This window comes from Petaurus breviceps, unplaced genomic scaffold, assembly GCF_028583685.1.
Source record: "Petaurus breviceps papuanus isolate PSGF00001 unplaced genomic scaffold, PetGlider_PUasm1.0 470, whole genome shotgun sequence".
Classification (NCBI taxonomy): domain Eukaryota; kingdom Metazoa; phylum Chordata; class Mammalia; order Diprotodontia; family Petauridae; genus Petaurus; species Petaurus breviceps.
This window is the reverse complement of record NW_027186350.1, coordinates 7,152,644-7,169,531: the sequence shown is the minus strand read 5'-3', so window position 1 is coordinate 7,169,531 and position 16,888 is coordinate 7,152,644. Positions and strand designations below refer to the sequence as shown.

The 16,888-nt window shown below is 38.5% G+C and overlaps 1 protein-coding gene across 1 annotated transcript in view; it reads left to right on the top strand.

The window, feature by feature from the left end:
* The first annotated feature begins 2,420 nt into the window (after nt 1-2,420).
* Nucleotides 2,421-16,888, top strand: part of GUCY2C (guanylate cyclase 2C) — a 115,770-nt gene continuing 101,302 nt past the window's right edge. The window contains exons 1-3 of the mRNA XM_069101450.1: nt 2,421-2,634; nt 6,412-6,518; nt 16,729-16,793. Of these exons, the coding sequence (XP_068957551.1) occupies nt 2,421-2,634; nt 6,412-6,518; nt 16,729-16,793 (386 nt within the window). The remainder of the gene's footprint in view (nt 2,635-6,411; nt 6,519-16,728; nt 16,794-16,888) is intronic.

Genomic DNA, 16,888 nt, shown 5'->3' with positions numbered 1-16,888 from the left:
AAGTAAGTAAGCTATTCTGAGTACTCTAAATACTTGGATAAACTATAAAGGACTGTTGAAGGAAGATGCTATCTACCTCTAGAGAAAAAAAAACAATAAATAGAAGTATGCATAGTATGGTTTTACATATATTAATAAATCTGCGTCAAATGATGGCCTTCTCCAGTGTGGGGTAGGGAAAGAAGAGGCAATTTGGAACTTAAAATGTAACAACAAAAAAAAAGTAAAGCAATTCTTTAAAAATTGTACATGTCAAGCAACCTATATGTATTATCTGAAAACTGGCCCCATACTGGTCAATCAGTTATTATTTCCATGTTCTTTTGATTGTTTATAGACACCTGGGGAAGTGGGATGCCTTTTTTTCTGAATTCAGGGAATTGTATCTGTTTACTCTCTCCCTCCCAATTTGGAAAGTCCCTAATCTTTCATACAATTAGAAATCAGATTACCTAATGTTATATTGTTTCTTTTTAATTAATTGACCTATTTGATTAATTCTTTTTAATGTATTAAAGTCCATCTCCCCCTGTATTAGGGGTTCAGTCCTAGCTGGTGATCCTGGTTTGTTGGGTAATTACCCTGCATTGCTTAATAAATTGATATGCTTGGATCTGAGTTCAAATGCGGCCTCAGACACTTAACACAAAAATTAGACCTATGACTTTGGGCAAGTCACTTAACCCCAATTGCCCTCCAAAAAGCAAAAAAAAAATAATAAATTGATATGCTAGAAAGATTGAACCTTTGTTTCCTCAGCCATTTCATCTTTTACCCACCACACCATCAATAAATTAATAAACATTTATTAAGTACCAATTATGTACTAGTCATTGCGCAAAGCACTGAGGATAAAAAAAGAGGGAAAAGACAGACCCTGCCCTTGAGAAGTTTACATTCTAATGGAGAAGACAACATGCAAACAAATATATGCAAAGCAAGCTAATAGACAGGTAGAATAGGAAATAATTAATAACAGAAGGAAGGCACTAGAATTTAATGGGGTTGGGAAAGGCTTCCTGTAAAAGAGTGGAAGCCAAAGAGGTCAGTAGGCAGAACTGAAGAAGGAGAGTGTTCCAGTCATAGGGGACAGTCAGAGAAAATGCCAGGAGACAAGAGATAAGGTGTTTTGTTCAAGAAACAGTGAGAAGGTCAATGTTATTGGATTGTGATTATGGTGAGGAAAGTACTGTGCAAACCATGGAGTGCCTTATGAGTTATTATTATTTTCACACAGCAGAACATTGAGCATGAGAATATAGCTTCAGGAGAGGAAGGGAAGAAGGAAATAAGCTTTTATCAAACATCTACTACGTGTCAGGTGCTGTGCTAAGTGCTTTACAAATACTTTTGCACTTGATTCTCCTCACAACTTGTAGTATAAGTACTATTATTATTCCTATTTTATAGTTGAGGGAACTGAGGCAGACAGAGCTTAAGTGACTTGCCCAGGGCCACACAGCTACTCAGTGTCTGGGGCTGTATTTGAACTGAGGTCTTCCTGACTCCAGGCCCAGCATTTTTCTTGGTAAATATGATGCTCTAGGTATTTGAAGGATTATTCCGAAAGAGTATTAGATTTATTTTGCTTGACAGTGAAAGGCAGAACCAATAGGTGGATGTTTGAGGCAGGCATATTTTAGTTCATCATTACAGGAAAAAAAATTTTTTTGAACAATTAGATCTGTCTCCAGGTGGATTCTCATGCTTTGAGAGAGCAGAAGGCAGGATGTCCCTGTGTCAGGGAAAGTTCTCAGGTATGGATTCTAAGCTTCCCTCTGATTCAAGAACTGTCTCATTCTTTATTTCACATTGGTTGAATCATATTTTTTCTTTTGTTGTCATAGCAATTAAGAGACAGGGATCAACATATTTCATATCTTGTCAAAAAATTCTCTAGGATAAACAGCCCACTTTGATACCAACAAGTTAAGATTTAGGTTTGGAGTCCTGACCAGGAGACTGGGGTCCAAGCCTTAAGAGCTAATGTATTCATGCTTTCATCAAGTCTATTGACCTTCATTTCCTTTCCAAAGAAAAGGCCCTCCCCCCTTTTTTTGCACCTTTTATCATATACTTCCCCCCACCCCTTTTCCCACTTACCATTGATAAAGTGGAAGTTTATTGGATGAGGCCCAAGTAATCTTTCTGTTTTATGATTCTGACCTTTTTTTATGAGCAAACACATGGAGTGGACTTTGGCTTGTCTTCTTCCATTCTGAGGCTTCTGTTCACGGTTTGCTAATATATGTGTTCTCTGAGCCCTGGGAGTGAGTGTTGGGCAGTGCCAGGGAGGTGGGTGGAGTAAAGTAGACTGAGGGAACCAGCTGGAGATCATCCTTTTAGATTTTCATTTTCCTTTATAATCTCAAGTCCAAGAGTAGTGAGTGTGAGAGAAATGGGCTTGAGGTGAGGGGGTCATGAAGAGATTAATGCTGGGTCTGACTCTATGGACCCTCCTCCTTTATTTCCAGGGATGGGGGTGGGTTTTGCCTCAAAACAAGGCCTGTTCCAAAGACCATTATGGGATCAGCGTATTGATGATGAATAACTCAGCCTTCCCGGAACCACTGAAAAATCTGCAAACAGCTATGGACACAAGCTTGAAAATGGTGAAAGACCTCTTTAGAGAAGGTAAATATACAGTGCAAGGATCTGCTCCATTTCTCCCTTGTTAGCATTATGATCTGGGGTATAAATAACTTGCAAAGATTCAGGTCTGACCTTATACTCTTTTTCTAACTCTAATTTTTCTAAGTCACTGATGACCCTTTGTGTCAAGATAGCAGACCCATGGGGGAAGAATAATTTATAAAACTGATCATATAAATTCTATCACAAAAGACCCATCCAAGGGCAACAAGGTGCTTCAGGAAATAGTACAGTAGTGACATGGCCATGGTATGCCTGACTTTATAGGTATTTTCCTTGTTTTTCTTTTTTAAAAATAATCTCTTTTGATATCTTTTTTATATCACCCACATTTCCTCCTCTATCCCACTCCTATCACCCCCAACAGAGCTACTCCATATAATGAAGATTTTTCTTAAAGAAAAAAAAAAAGAAAAAAATCTTCATAGGTCTTTTCTGCAGAGGTAGAAATGTCTTGTTCTTTTAGAGAAAAAAAATCAGTGACTTGATTTTGAAGTTAAAGTACACATAATTATCTGCTGAATTTAGTAGATAAATCAAGGGTACAAAATTCCTAAATTTTGGTTTCCTTTGGGGCTCTTCCTCAGAAATTTGCTGGTAAAATATATTGTAATTATCTTTGGGAACCAAGCATCTGACATAAAGAAATTTTAATTCATTTTATGTTGTTATTTTTATAGCACTGAATACACTTACTTTCTATAGTTTTAAGATGGTTATACATTCTAAATTATTGATTATTGTGTATCAGTTCAGATGTGTCTAGAAATTCAATTTAATTTGCTTTTATTAAGTACTCATGGTCTATCAGGGCCAGGGAGATACTAGGAGCTAGAACTGCAAAGACAAACATGGAATAGTTCCTGTCCTCAAAAGGCTTGCATTCTACAGGGGAAAACAATATTAACTTGCATAATTAAGGTGGAGTTGAATCACTAATTAACTTAAGAAAGTATAGGGCATTTGGCAAAAAAATAAAAATAAAACAGAAAAAATAATAATATAAAGGCTGCCCACCATTCCTTTAAGCGAACAGACAGGAACGTGAGATGAATAAGAGAAGAAATGTGAATCTGCCTTCAGCCCTCCTTTTGCTCATAGCATAGCCTCCCCAGACACAGGACCCTTGCTACCCCTCCCCTTTCAGGAAAGAATGAGGGGAAGGTATGTGTGTGGGTAGTGGAGGAAACTCTAGGGAAGAGAGACAGTAAAGGAAGGACAGCCATCCCCACTTTGGAATTTTAGCCCAATCAACCCAGCCCTTGCAGGCAAATCTTTATCCCAAAGTAACATACCCAACTTGCTGATATCTCGTTCCTACATTGTTAAAACATGAACAGGTCCGTTCACCTTGGAGACTTGGTATAGAGAATAGTAATTTTGACTCGATGAGATTTTTGTTTTATATGCGGACTTCAGAGCACAATCCTTGCTTACTGTGCAATTCCACTATAAATATAAATATACATACAAATTCAATACATAATAGTAATTTGGGGGTTGAGGGAGGACTAAGAACTTGAGAGGACCAGAAAAACTCTGATCTGACCCTTGAAAGAAGCAAAAATATTCCAAAAAGCAAAGATGAGGAGGGAGAGCACTCCATGTCTAGAAGACAGGCTACACAAAGGCCGTGGAATCGTAAAGAAAGAATGCCACATATGGGGAAGAGCTTTCTTTTGTCACATTTTTTTTTATGGAGATTTATAATGAGGAAACTATGATCTGAGAGACGAAATAACTTATTCAGGGCCCCACAGCTAGTAAACATTGTTAGCCATCTCTCTGTTTCTTTCTCTGTCTGTGAGTGTTTCTCTCTTTCTCTCCCTCCTTTTCTCCTCGTTCTCCACTACCTTTAGTGTATTGTCACTGTATTGCTCTCCTGGATTGTCCCCCACTACCATGTTCTTGGATTCCTATCTTCCCCTTGCCGGCTATCTCCGCTCCAGTCTGCTAGGGTATACAGTGACTAGAAAGCCTCTTCCTGATAAGGATAGTTTTCAGATCTTTTATTATAGCCAGAGGCTATGACACAACTAACAAAATGCCAACTTTCAGATTCTTTTTATTATAATAATATTATATATTATTGTATATATATATGGTATATAGGAGACAATATAATAATATACATAATATATAATATAATAATGAAGGAATACACCTCAGCTGTGGCCAGAAACTCAACTTAATTAGCATTTATTAAGTGCCAATGATGTGCTTCACACACATACAAGGAAATCAGTAAAGAGAGACTCATGGAAGTTAAGAACCATAGGAGATATTAGAGACCATTAAGTTAAACTCCCCTCAATTTACAGATTAAGAAACTTAAGTCAGATATATTCCTGCCAGGGAAGAGGACAGAACGGCTATGCCCTCTCTTGCTCCAGATACTATGTGTCTTTCAGAGAAGCATAAACTAAGATAACACTATTTTTAAAAAATGGCCACCATGTTAAACTGTGATTCATGCCGAGTTTTCAGTACATTGTTTTCCACAGTAAGTGTTACCTAGCTATAATTCCTCCAATCTATGCTTATGATGTTGATTTTTGAACTCAGGAACACAAGGATTTTCCTGAGCCCAGAGATTCCTAATTTTTATAGTTGATACTTATTTTTTCCCAGGATTACTAAGCAAGTAATAATTCTTAGGACTATTATCAGTGTAACACTGAGAGGACTCTCAATCATGTGGATCCCCCAGAAAAATTATCCCGAGTTCAAATTATATCATGGTTTGGTATCTACTTAAAATCAAAGTCCTTACCAGTATTTTTACTTTTACTAGACCAACCAAGGGACATATTTATTCAAAGCAAATACCTTTGATGAAATAGCTGAATAAAAAAATGGCAGTAGAACCCTGCCTAACTCTGCATAACTCTGAGGCATACTCTCCCATAAATAGATCGGACATATGCTGTATATGGATATGGATATGGCCAATAGAATGGCCAAGGCACATTCATGGAAAAGCACACTCATAGGGATCACATATGACCAGGGCATACATGTAGAGGGGCAGCACATATTTCTAACACTGCAGAGCAGCAGATATCTTTTGGTGATGTCATCATGCTACTCTCTCTTAGTTTGATCCACTTTAAGTCCCTATCCTAGCTGATCCTCCTTCTAGGTGTTATGTTACATTTCTGCTACTTCCTAGGTGGGTACCGTATCTTTTCTGTTTTCTCTGACTATGGCTGTCTCTGTCTTTTTCTTCTCTTTTCTCTGCTTACTACATGTATCACTGTAGTGGTCTTGTACATTGTTTCCTACTATTACATTCTTGGCTTCTTGTCTCCCCCTCCCCCTCACCATACCCCTTGTCAGCCATCTCAACTTCGGTATGCTAGGGTACAGTGACTAGAAAGCCTCTCTCTGATAAGGGCAGCATAAATCTTTTGTCACAGTCAGGGGTTATGAGTCACTACGCACAGCCAACAGAATTCAGGTAAAATATCCACAGGCTAATCTTTTTTATTTTTACCTCTGTCTTTAGGATTGAATTAGTCATTTGTCCCAACCAGTTATCTGATTTACTGATGTTCAAATGAATTTGAACCATAATTAAAGCTTAGAGAAGGAGGCAAAGTCATTGTTCTCTACCTATTTGGCTGCTACTTCTAACAACAAAACTCCCTGGTTTTGGTGCTACATTTTGTCCAGCAAAACACCTTGTTGTCTCCTAATATTAGCAAATAGAAATGACGTTAGTTTTCTGGTTTTTTTCTCCCCATTTCTGGATGACAGACATAAATGTGAGCATCTACTACTACTACTCCTTAACTCCAATCTACAGGATAAATGACTGCTCCAGTAGCACCTGTGAAGGCTTGAGTGTTCTTAAGGCTATCAGAGTAAGTATGGAAACCTTACTATATATATTTTAAAGCAATCGGGGTTAAGTAACTTGCTCAAGGTTACACAGCCAGTTATTTCTGGGTGTGGTGCTAAGTATCTGAGCCTGGATTCAATCCCAGGTCATCCTGACTCTGGGGCTGGTGCTCTTATTCACTGCACCACCTGGCCGCCCCTACCTTACTATATTTTGATAGAAATGAATTGCAAAGGTAAATTTTCATGGCATATGGTAGGTATGTTTGGCTCACACTTTCCTTACTGTAATGGGAATGTAGATTTTTAAGATCTTCCCTGCCCCTAGGCTAAAGTGCACCTGGAGCCTGGGGTGGGAGGCTTGTTTTTCAGTAGATACTTCTTGATTGGCCAGTGAGTCAATAAGGTTGTTACATTCTCTGAGCCAGGAGAAGGCTATATAAGCCCTGATGTGTAGCTTTGTTTTGGGGCTCACTTTGAGAAGTGTTCTGTGATTTGATCAAATGAAACTATGGGAAGCCATTGTTGGGAGTCCCCCGGCTTTGAAAAACCCAGATGTTGAAACCCAGATGTTGATTTGGTATGGATGTAATGGTTGGACAGTTTAGAAACTGTATACTTGATCTGTTTCTCTGTCTTGATAATTCTGTCTATATATTCTGAAGTTTGGGGTGCTGACCTTTTTCCCCTGAACTAGGTGAACGATATATGTTTGACTGATTAAAGTAAGCTTGTTAACCCATTTTGAGTTGCTTTCCATTATCAAAGCAGATCCAAGAACCTGTGTTGGCAGCAACCCTGGGGACGGTTAGGGTGCTTGCTGCTACAAAAGGGGTGCTTGCTGCTACACTTACCTATATCTTCCTTAATGTATCTTACTGATTACAGGATAGGACAAGGGTCTACTATATATTTATCTTCACTCTCTTGCTGTTTCAGATATGAACAGGGTCCTTTTACTATGTCTAGCTATGTTTAGTCAGAAGTCTAGGAGAGAATACCAGCTGTTCAATATGTCTACTATGTTTTGGATGTGTAGTGAAATCATTTTACAATCTCTTTAAACATTTGTTATGTTTTCTCTTTAAACATTGGTTTAAGATGATTTGTTCTGGATAAGCTACTGACTGACCCTTTAGAAGAGTTTCTGGTATAATATAAACTGAGATTTTTGAAACTTTAAGTTTATATCTGGGCTTATTAAAAGTTTTTGGTTGCTAAAGAAACCATTGTATTAAATAAATACAATGTTCTCCACTAAGGTCCTATTTTAATGTTTCCTCTTAATGTGGAGGTGAGAGGGTTCACAAAGGCTATGTTAACTCAGTGTTAGCTCTGGCAAATCCAAGCAATCTTCCAAGACTTTGTTTACTGTCATCAAAGGAACAGCCCAGTTAAGAGCAATAGCTCATCCCCAGAAGGTTGGTCACTTGGTAATGTATCTTTTTGGATGTAGCAACTCATGGAGACCTACTGAAGTATAGAAGGATTGCATTTTCCATTGATGGGGTAGTAAATATGATAGTTAACAATCAGACTCCTGCTGGTTTCTGATCACACGTAGGGTGAGTGGTTTGAACCAATCCCTCAATCAAGATGCATTTATAAAGCACCTACTGTGTGCCAGGCACTGTAGATAGAAATGCAAAAGTGCTATTGTCCGTTTCCTCAAGGATCTTGCATTCTATTGGGGAAAACAACATTTACACATATAGGTATATACAAAATACTTATAAAGTCAATACAACATAATTTGGGGTAGGGAAATACTAGCAGATGAGAAACTCAGGAAAGACTTTATGTAGGCAGTAATACTTAAGATGGGGCAGGTAGGTGGCTCAGTGGATGGGTCACTGGACTGGGAATCAGGAAGACTCATCTTCTGGAGTTCAAATCTGGCTTTAAACACTAGCTGTGTGACCCTGGGCAAGTCACTTACCCCTATCTGCCTCAGTTCCTCATCTGTAAAATGAGGTGAAGAAGGAAATGGCAAACCACGTTAATATCTTTATCAAGAAAACTCCAACTGATGTCATGAAGAGTCAGACATGACTGAAAAATGACTGAATAAAAGAACTTAAGATGAACTTTTAAGGAAGCAAGGGACACTAAGAGGTGGAGGTGAAGAAGGAATTCATTCCATATAGGAGAATGGAGTCAGGAGAAGGAATATTGGAAAATTACTTTCTTCTTTTTAGAAGAGAATGTCAAATGGTTTACCCCAGGGGTGGGAAACCTGCAGCCTTAAGGCCAACATGTGGCTTTCTAGGTCCTTTTGACTGAATCCAATTTTTACAAAACACTCTTTTATTTTCATTACTACATTTTTGTACATCTTTTACATTTTTATTTTATTTTTAAAATACCAAAGAATAAAATACATTTCAATGAAATGATCCTCCCAGATTGACCCACACAGTTAGAACATTAGTAAGCCGTAAGGACTAAATTGACAGCTGCTATGCTCACTATTTAGTTCTAACTTCCCCTGCCTGACTGGTTCCACTAACCCACAAATATGGTTGGCGAGAGTTTACGGGGTTCGAGAAAGTCAGTCTATTATCAGCTTTTGACAATGGTGCACTGTGTTTCTGTTTGAAGTGGAATTTGTGAATAGTTGCACAGATAGACACAATTTTAAAAATTCTGTCTACTTAACAGTCCACCATGTCAAAGAAGACCAAGAGAACACTGAAGAAAGGAAACAGATTTTTTTTAATGAGGATTGGGAATTGCAACATTATCTTGTTTCTGCTAAACATAAGATGATTTACTTGTGATACTGCAATATCAACATTAAAGAAATTCAATGCTTATCACCATTATAATGCTCATAAGGACCACAAATATTTTAAATTAGAAGGAGAGATGTGAAAGGTTGTATTGTAGAAATTATAAAATGAAAAGCAAACCAAAGACAATTCTTTGAAGCAGCAATAAGACCTGAAAATAATGCCACTGAAGCAACTTATAAAGCAGCTTATATACTTGGGGAAAAGAGAAGCCTTTCAATGATGTCAAAATTGTGGAAGAATGCATTGTCGAAATTGTATGGTGCTTAGACCCCAATAACATTTCAAAGTACAAACAGCTGTCTCTTTCAAAGAGAACCATAACTGGTTGGCAGTTTGAATTAGCCTTCAATTTATTTATTTATTTTAAAGCATATCGGGTTTAAGTAACTTGCTCAAGGTTACATGGCCAGTTATTTCTGGGTGTGGTGCTAAGTATCTGAGCCCGGATTTGAACCCAGGTCATCCCGACACTGGAGCTGGTGCTCTTACTCGCTGAGCCACCTGGCTGCCCCTTAGCCTTCAATTTAACAGAACAGCTTCTTGCAATACTTTAAAATGAAAATATATATTATTTCAATTGCTTTGAATGAATCAACTGATACCACTGATTTGGCGCAGGTTTTATACTTCATTCAGGCCATAACAAAAGATTTTCTTTGTTATGAAGAGTAGCTCATTTTAGACACTCTTGCGAACAGAACATGGTGAATAGCTATCTTCAACAAATTTCAAGATAAATGTCATGAAGTTGGACTGAATCTGGTAAATTTAGTGAGTGTATGTACAGATGGTGCACTTTCCATGACAGGAAAACATGAAGGATTTATTGCACAGATAAAAAAAGTATTAACAGATCCAGATGCTCTAATTTCTTTTCATTGTATGTTGCATCAGTAAAATATATGTTAAAACTAGTAATTTTTTTTTGTTTCTTTTGTTTTTTGGAGGGGGAAAGGCAAGGCAGTTGGGGTTAAGTGACTTGCCCAAGGTCACATAGGTAGTAAGTATGTCAAGTGTCTGAGGCTGGATTTGAACTGAGGTCCTCCTGACTCCAGGGCTGGTGCTCTATTCACTGTGCCACTTAACTGCCCCTAAAACTACTATTTTAAATGACACTTTGCAACAAGTGTTACGAGTTTTATTAACTATATTGTGCAAATTCAACACAACATTGTCAGTTTTGTAACATGCTAAAGTTGAATGATGAGGTATGTGGATTTGCTATATCATTCTAAAGTGTGTTGACTATTGCAGGGACAGGTGTCAGCCAAAATTTTATCTCTGCAAGAATAGAGAGTTAAATTTCATGAAGAACAGAATTAGCAATGTGAATTATTGAATGAAGATTTCTATAGGAATGCTGCATTTTTGCGTGATATCATGTCAAATCAAAATGACTTGAATATTTCTTTGCAAGGTAAAATGAAGTCTATATGTGATACGTGGCAAAAATATCCAAGCATTTAAAAAAAAAAGCTATCTCTTTTTCAAAACATTTCTTCAAAAGGAAATTTCAGATGAACATTTTCTCCACAATTAGCAAAGTTCATTGATGAGCAGGATGATATATGCAAATCATTTGAAGAATATGCAGCTGTGTGATAGTAATGGCAATTAAAGATTCCCCTGTATTAGCTTGGTTTTCAAACTGATTGTGTTAAAACCCAGAGCTTGTTAATCCCACCTGTGGGATGGACTTGTTGATGTGAAAAGAAAGTCCTGAACTGGGAGGAGCTGGTGACATAGATTTGGAGAGACAAGAGAGAGGCAGAAGAACTTTTTGGAAGCAGCACCTCATGGAGGCAGAGAGAGACTGAGAGGATTGTTGAGTGCCGCTTTGAATCGCCCTGGACTTTTGAGACCTGCCCCCTGAGCTGCCAAGGACTGAAGAGACATGGCTGTTTTGCTGGTACTTTGTCTGTCTGTTTTGATGTTGTTTTGCCAGATTTGTCCACTGGTGAAAGACAGTCCTGTTGAAGAAGTCCTGGAACCTGGCTTTTGGTTAAGAAGCCCTGAGACTGTCCTGCAGACAGAGAGTAAATACTGTCCACTGGTGAAGGACAGTGCTGTTGTTGCAGGGGTCTGGAGACTGTCCTGCAGACAGAGTGAATACTGTCCACTGGTGAAGGACAGTGCTGTTGTTGCAGGGGTCTGGTAACCTTTCTGTTGGTTCAGAAGCCCTGAAGAAGAATTTTCTTGTTGTATGTTTAAAGAAATCCTGGGAGAGGGTTTTGCTAATGTTTTCAGGGGTTCTAGGACTGTTCTACAGACAGAGGATGAATTAATGAAGGGACTGGCAATGTATCTTGTGGCCTTGCTAAGCCTTGTCTCCCAGGAACTAAGATTGCTGAGAACTTGCCTCCTGTCAAGATGAAGAAAAGACCTCCATTTGGGTATTAAGTGCTGTGCTTAAACTTGATGTAACTCTGGGGTAGATTCAATTGTGATCCAGGGGTGGGGAACTTTTGACCTTTTTGTGTTCTATGGCTGAACAAGTGAATGTACTTTACTTATGTTTGGAAACTAATCTCCATTTGAGAAGAGGGGCTTTGTGGTGGACTAAATGAAGGTACAGCCTAGGGGTGGAGTAGTATTTAGAACAGGGACTTTGTAATTGATTGAATGATTGGAAGGTCCTGGGGTGGGGTAGTACTTGGAGATTATTTAATCACACTTAGTAAATGCTGTATTTTGAATGATGTCATGTTTTGACCTTCTCTGTTCTTGGTTGGTCACTGAATAAAATGGAGAGCACCTATGCTGGTATTTTGAACCTTGGGAAGTAGCCTTTCCTTGGCATTACATTACAAGCTGTTACAGAGCTTTAACTTGGAGAATACAATGAAATGTTCACTGACTTTGAGAATCATGACATCACACTCAAATTAGCATTTCAGCTTCACCTAGTTGATATCACCAAGGAACCCAAAGAACTACAGTTGGAATTGATTGAGCTCTCAGTAGAGGACATTTTAAAGTCATTATTTGATGCTGACAAAGATCCAATTGAAATATGGAAAGATGCAGTAGAATAACCATGCCTTCGACAACATGCCCCCAAAATGCTTTCTTGCTTTTCAACCACTTATTGCTGCAAATCTGCATTCTCCTACATCACCCAAATCAAGACACCCTTAAGGTCACACATGACTGATATTCTTCTAGAGGGTCTACTGAAGCTTCAGACCACCATGCTGCAACCCAATATCCAAATGCTTTCTCACAAAAAGCAGACACAACAAAGTCATTAAAAGGTTAGTTAACTTTAAAATTAACAGATAGTTTTCATTTTTTGAGATTATTAAGTACATAGTAGTAGTTAGATTTTTACAAAATAATGTACATATTTTTGTTTGTTTTTTGTCCTTTTATTTTTGGAGGGGGGAAGGCAGGGCAATTGGGGTTAAGTGACTTGCCCAAGGTCACACAGCTAGTAAGTGTTAAGTATCTGAGACTGGATTTGAACTCAGGTCCTCCTGACTCCAGGGCTGGTGCTCTATCCACTGGGCCACCTAGCCGCCCCAGTAATGCACATTTTTAAGTATATCTGATTTAAGTTTCTTAAATATGGCTTTATTTGGTTGCAGCTAAATATTAATGCAGTCATCCAACCTGAAGATTCCCCACCCCTGGTTTACCCAGCTGCGATAGAGATTTACTATTAGGATGGAATATCTTTTCTTCTGCTTCTGATCTTATGGGAGGAAGAAGCAGGAGAAGATAGTAAAAATACCAAGCAAAATGACAAAACTATCTCTTTACCCTAACAGCATACAAGGTAAATAGGGCACTTATAGTTATGATAGAAGCAACACATGGAAACGTGGTGTGGTTTTGTAATAGTGCTAGATTTGAAATCAGATGAGCTAGGTTCAAATTCCAGTTGTGCCATTTTACTGTGTGACCTTGGAAAGGTGACCTAACTTTTCTGGGTCTCAATTTCCTTATATATAAAATAATAAGTTTGAACTGTATCATCTCTAAAATACATTCCAATTCTCAATCCTAGGAGCAACCTAGTGATTTTTTTTAAATTCAAGGTATCCTAAAGTCTCAGAGATTATGGATAATCTCTGGGGAGGTGTATCAGCAATGCCATATTCACAATGACTATGGAAATTACAGATATGCTGATGTAATTATCCATCACAAAATACATCAGGCTTGCTATATGGGGGAATAAGCTAGAAAATTTATTAAAATGCAAAAATAGACTGAGTCCCAAAACCAGAAAGTGAAAGCCATCAGAGTAGTTATGAAATTGGCACAGGTAGATAAAGTAGAAAGCACCCACATTCTCAAGCCTTTAAAACAGAACAGGTTACCTCAGGCAAAGGTCCTCCTCTCCCCACTCACAGCAACCACCCAGAATCCAGGAAGCGTGCTCCCAGCAGCTCCGGCCCCTGGCAGTCCTCAGCAGGAGTCCTTAGCAGAAATTCTGGCTGACTCAAAAAGAGCTTCGCGCTGCTGCTGCCTCTGCTGCTGCTGCCGCCATCGTTGCCGCCACTGCTAGCCACTGCAGGAACTCTAGCTTGGCTTCCACTTCCTCTTGCTCTGCCCCTTCCTGCTACATCAGCAAGTCCAATGGGGCATGGAAGATCTTTAAATCCCATAACCCTTACAGGAGGCAAATAAAGTCAAGAAAAGATTGGACTTAAAGTGAATCATAAAGAAGTGTTCTAATGAAAATGAAACAACTCTGAGATATCAACCCATACCAAGTATATTGGCAAAAATGAAAAAAGATGAAAAAAAGTCAATATCATAAGAGATGTAAGAAGACAGACACACTACTACACTGTTACTAGGGCTGTGAACTGGCCAAATTATCTTGGAAAACTATTTGGAATTATGGTAAGAGAAAATGTCTAAAATGCCCATACCCTTTCACCCAGTAATCTCACTAATGGGCATATACCTTAAGAAGGCAAAATACAGAAAGGTCCTATATACACTGGAATCTTTATAGCAGTAATTTATATGGTAGCAAAGCATCAGAAACAAAGTGAGTGTCCATTTATTAGAGTAAGACTAAATATATTGTGGCATAAGAATGGAATGTGATGTTACTGCTTTGTGAGAAACAATGTGACTACAGAGAACCATGGGGCAACTCATATGAACTAATGCAGACTAAGGAAAACAGCAGGAAAACAATATATCCACTGACTACATACTGTAAACAGGAAGAAAAACAAAGCAAAACTGAATGCTGTGGAATTATAATGATCTAGAAGATTATAATAATTATAATTAATAATAGAATAATTATAATGGTCTAGAAGAGATGACTTTTTTTTTTTAAAAGGATGTATTTTATCAATATGGAAGAACAAACTTAAGGTTAGTGAATGATAACCATTAAGGATTAAAGAAGGGAGCACCAAATAGTACCTCAAATTTTTCTTTGTTTGGCTCAAAATATGTATTAACTTTTAAAGTAACATTTAAAAAATTTTGTATGCCCAGCCCCGAGATACTATTTGATTTAGGGTCACTAACCTTCTTTCTGTTCCAAGAACAAGTTACTCCATCTTTCTGTTCCAGGCATTTTTACTAACTGTCCCCAATACCTGGCATGCTCTCCCTCCTCATCTCTGCCTTTTGGCTTCCCTAGCTCCCTCAAGCCTTAGCTAAAATCCCACCTTCTATGGGAAGTCTTTATCTTTTTTTTTTTTTTTTGCTTTTTGGAGGGCATTTGGGGTTAATTGACTTGCCCAAGGTCACACAGCTAGTTTTTGTGTTAAGTGTCTAAGGCCAGATTTGAACTCAGGTCCTCCTGACTCCAAGGTGAGTGTTCTACTCACTGTGCCACCTAGCCGCTCCAGAGAAGCCTTTATCTCTTAATCGTAGTACCTTCCCTCTATTGATTATTTCCTATTTGTCCTGTATATCATTGTCTCCCTTCACTAGATTGTGAGCTCTTTTAGGGCAAAATACTGCCTTTTATCCTTCTTTGTATTGTTATTGCTTAGCACAGTACCAGTACCAGTAGTAGGTGCTTAATAAATGCTTACTGATCAGCAGGAGAGGACAGGAGAGTGTGAATCCCTTGATACACTTCTCAAAGAGGCCCATTCACTGAATGGGTGTTACCTCACTCAAAGTGAGAACCTGAAAAGACTTTAGCTTAAAAGGACCAAGGTCTCCCATTGCATCCTGGGCCATCTCCAGTTGTCCTGATTGATATCTGGCCACTGGACGCAAATGGCTCTGGAGGAGAAAGTGAGGCTGGTGACCTTGCACAGCCCTTCCTCACTCAAATCCAAGTCAACTGCAAGTCATGCCATCATTTCCCTGATGTCACAGTCCTCTTCAAAAACAAAGGATGAACCACAATGTACAGTCAGACTAACAAGATAATTTTTTTTTAAGCAATTGGGGTTAAGTAACTTGCTTAAGGTTACATGGCCAGTTATTATTTTTGTGTGGGTGCCGAGTATCAGAGGCCGGAACCGATCCCAGGTCTCCCAACACTGGGGCCAGCGCTCTTACTCACTGCGCCACTTGGCCGCCCCTAAGATAATTTTTTTTAAAAAAGGATAATTGGCTGGAAAAGGTTGCTCATCTATCTCAGTCATAGTTATGGGAAGATCAGTTGTTTGGAGCATAAGGCTGTAGCTGAAGAACCATTGCTCACTTGATAGGAGCTCCCTTAATTTTGAGCAACTTACTTCAGAACAAGCAAAGAGCTTCTTAAATGGCAGATTTGAAACCTAACATCATAAATGGAAGTGCTGTTATCTGGGGAGCTCAGAGTGGAGAGGGTTGAAATTAAAAGAACTACTGTCACTTGTTTCTTTTAGATGGGATATTTGGTAAACAGAGTCACATCATTTGGTCTATCCAAAATCCAAGGTCCTAATTATTGCTATAATCGGGATCTAGCTCAATAAGAATACATTGGTCTTTCATCATATTTTGTACATTTCAAGGTTGCATTGAAGCTCTCTTTACTGACTTCATCTTGACTTCTCTTTCCTCATAGTCTGTTTCCCATCTTACCCTACAGATCCCCTTGACACTGAATTTATAGAAGGATTGTTATACAAATAACATTCCCATTCCACTATGCTGCTCTAGTCTGGTACATCAGCACAAATTGGTCAGTTCATTGTCATGTGGATCTGTGATTATGAGTCTTTATTTTCATTAACATCCATGGTTTCTCCTCTCTTTGACTTCTAATGTCTTGGCTTGTTTCCCAGGCTGATACCAACTATAATCTTCATTTCTCTACTTTGTACTTTAACATTTCTAAACTGCCAGTCTGTCACATGACCCTTCCTCCACCATTGATATTCTTTTGTTTGTCTGTTTTATAAAGCTCAAAAATATGGAACACTTCATGAATATGCTAATTATTCTCTGTATTGTTCCAATTTTAGTATATGCGCTGCTGAGGAAAGACCTATTGATGTATTCTTATCTTTTACAGGACAACAACACTGTGGGATGTGCTCTCTTGGGACCTTCCTGTACCTATTCCACCTATCAGATGTAGTAAGTAGTTTCTTCCTTCTTCCCTTCTCCCTTCCCTCCATCCTTCCCTCCTTCCCTTTCTTGCCTCCTTTCCTTCCTTCCTTCCTTCCTTCCTT